This window comes from Acyrthosiphon pisum, chromosome X, assembly GCF_005508785.2.
Source record: "Acyrthosiphon pisum isolate AL4f chromosome X, pea_aphid_22Mar2018_4r6ur, whole genome shotgun sequence".
Taxonomy (NCBI): domain Eukaryota; kingdom Metazoa; phylum Arthropoda; class Insecta; order Hemiptera; family Aphididae; genus Acyrthosiphon; species Acyrthosiphon pisum.
In genome coordinates, this window is record NC_042493.1 from 110,691,912 (window position 1) to 110,694,347 (window position 2,436).

Genomic DNA, 2,436 nt, shown 5'->3' on the forward strand with positions numbered 1-2,436 from the left:
GGCGGTAGGGGTGACATAGGCCAAACTCATTAACCTCCTCAAAGAAAATCGTTTCTCGGGCATCACCGAGTGGTCCTTCGGGTGTTACGGTCAAATTCTCGGGCGTAAACATTTTTGGTCCTTCGTGGCCGGATTTAACTACAAACCGTGACCGAAAAAATACACGTTCATTATATTATTTTCTTCGTTTATCACACAACTATGACATATCGAATTGAACCATTGTGTTTCATTTTCGTTCAACTTTAGTATCGACCTAATTGTCCTTCTGTCATCATGGTTGTTGAAGTTTCGATAATGTATGTCGATGCAAAGGCACGGATGGTCCGTGCCATTGCAAAAGTTACCACCTTTGTCAAGGCTGCGGGCAAGTTTTCAGCTGATAAAAATAGTCCTGGTAAACGAGCAAAAATTGTAGCCATGCTACTGGAGCTGAAAGAAATTCGCTTGACTGCAGAATCCGATATCCAAGTTATGGAGACTTATGTTGGAAAGAAATTAGCACCAGTGGACGTGGTAGATAAATCCATAAGTCTCAAGCTCTCTGCTGAGTTTGATAATTTGTACTACGAGTTGGTTGCGTTCGTAGATGTTTATGGCCTTTCATTGTCTCAAATTGTCGACTCATCCTCTTCTCAGTCAGTACAAAATCATTCAGCTAGTTTCGGAAACCTCTCAACTTACAAATTTCCAACACGGAAGTTCCCTACATTTTCTGGACTTCTGACTGAATGGCAGGGTTTCGAAGATTTGTTTACATCAATTCTATCCCACGCCCCAGCTGATCTTTCGGACGTCGAACGATTCGAGATATTGAAAACTTCGCTAGAAGGTGAGGCCTTGACGCTTATCGCACACATTCCTTTGACATCGGCAAACTATCAAAAGGCTTGGGAAGTATTACGTTCGCGATACGGAAATAAGCGTGACTTAGCTCGTATCCATCTGGACGCTCTGTTATCCCCACATACAGTCAAGGCAAACGACGCGTCTTCAATTAAAACTCTAATCACATCTATTCAAGAGCACACTGCTGCTTTGGATAATTTGGACTTTATTACTCGGCAGTGGAGCCCAATTTTGGTCCACATTTTCGAAAATCATTTGGACTATGACCTTCGAGCGCGTTGGGAAATCACTGTGGGTGACCGACATCAACCGTCGACTGCCGATTTTCTTGAATTTCTAAGAGGTCATGTACGATCAGCGGAAGCACGTGCTGGACAGTACACATCGAGTTTGACGTCGTTCACGTCTCAGCAAAAACCTCCTCAAAAATCGGTAACTTCCAAATCTCGTCACCCAATTGCACCAAAGGTTTTAGCTGCTACTACCACCTCGTCCACCGTGGTTACCTGTCCATTATGTACAAAACCACATACGATCCGAAAGTGTCCAACGTTTCTGTCAAAATCACCGACTGATCGTTTTCAGTTAGCCAAGAAGCATCGGTTGTGCATAAATTGTCTGTTCACAAGACATGCTACTTCATTATGCCCTTCCAAATATAAATGCCCAACTTGTGATCGGTCTCATAATAGTTTGCTTCACTTTGACTCAAAGGATATTTTTCCCCCCTCGTCCACGGTTCCCTCAGTAGACCAACCCGAGACTGGTCAGAGTGCCAAAGCAATGATTGTCAGAGGACAGCCTCAGATTGTAGTTTTACTCTCCACTGTCCTACTCGATGTGGTTGCTGCTGATGGCACCCGTCATTCAATTCGAGCCCTGTTTGACAGTGGTGCTCAAGCGAGTTTTATAACTGAACAAACTGCGTGTGTGTTGATGCTAAAGCGACATCATTCGACAGTAGCAATTAGCACGTTTGCCAGTAGTACAACTTCCCCAGTCCGTGGTCAAACAACCATCACTGTGATGCCACGTGGCCAACAGGCACCGTCGTTTTGCGCGGACACTTACATCGTCCCACAAATCACAGGACCAACTCCTCAAGCTCCTATCGTGCCGGGACAATGGAGGCATATTCAAAACCTCTCCCTCGCTGATCCGTTATACCATCGTCCTCAGGCAGTCGATCTGTTGCTAGGGGCCGATATCTTGCCAATGCTACTTCTCAATGGAAAAGCCACAGGCAAGCCTGGCGAGCCCATTGCTTTCGAGACTGTTTTCGGTTGGATTTTGATGGGACCTGTCGACAGAAATGCTCAGTCAAATGTCACTGCTATGTGTTTATCTGTTGCTGAAACTCTTGATTTGTCGATCAGGCGTTTCTGGGAACTTGAAGAGTTACCTATTGTTCGCCATCTCAGTCCAGATGAGCGTGCTGCCGAGGAAATTCATAAAAAGACAACAACTCGGCTGAGAACACGACGATTTATGGTATCTCTTGCATTTCGGAAAGCATCACCTCTGTTAGGTGATTCAAAATCTGTTGCCCTTCGCCGCTTCCAGGCACTCGAAAATCGACTGAGCAAT

At 45.2% G+C, this 2,436-nt stretch overlaps 1 protein-coding gene across 1 annotated transcript in view; it reads left to right on the forward strand.

Annotated features, from left to right (window-relative positions):
* Positions 1–276: 276 nt before the first annotated feature.
* LOC103311969 overlaps positions 277–2,436 on the forward strand; it is a 10,875-nt gene continuing 8,715 nt past the window's right edge. The window contains exon 1 of the mRNA XM_029485398.1: positions 277–2,377. Coding sequence (XP_029341258.1) covers positions 277–2,377 — 2,101 coding nt within the window. The remainder of the gene's footprint in view (positions 2,378–2,436) is intronic.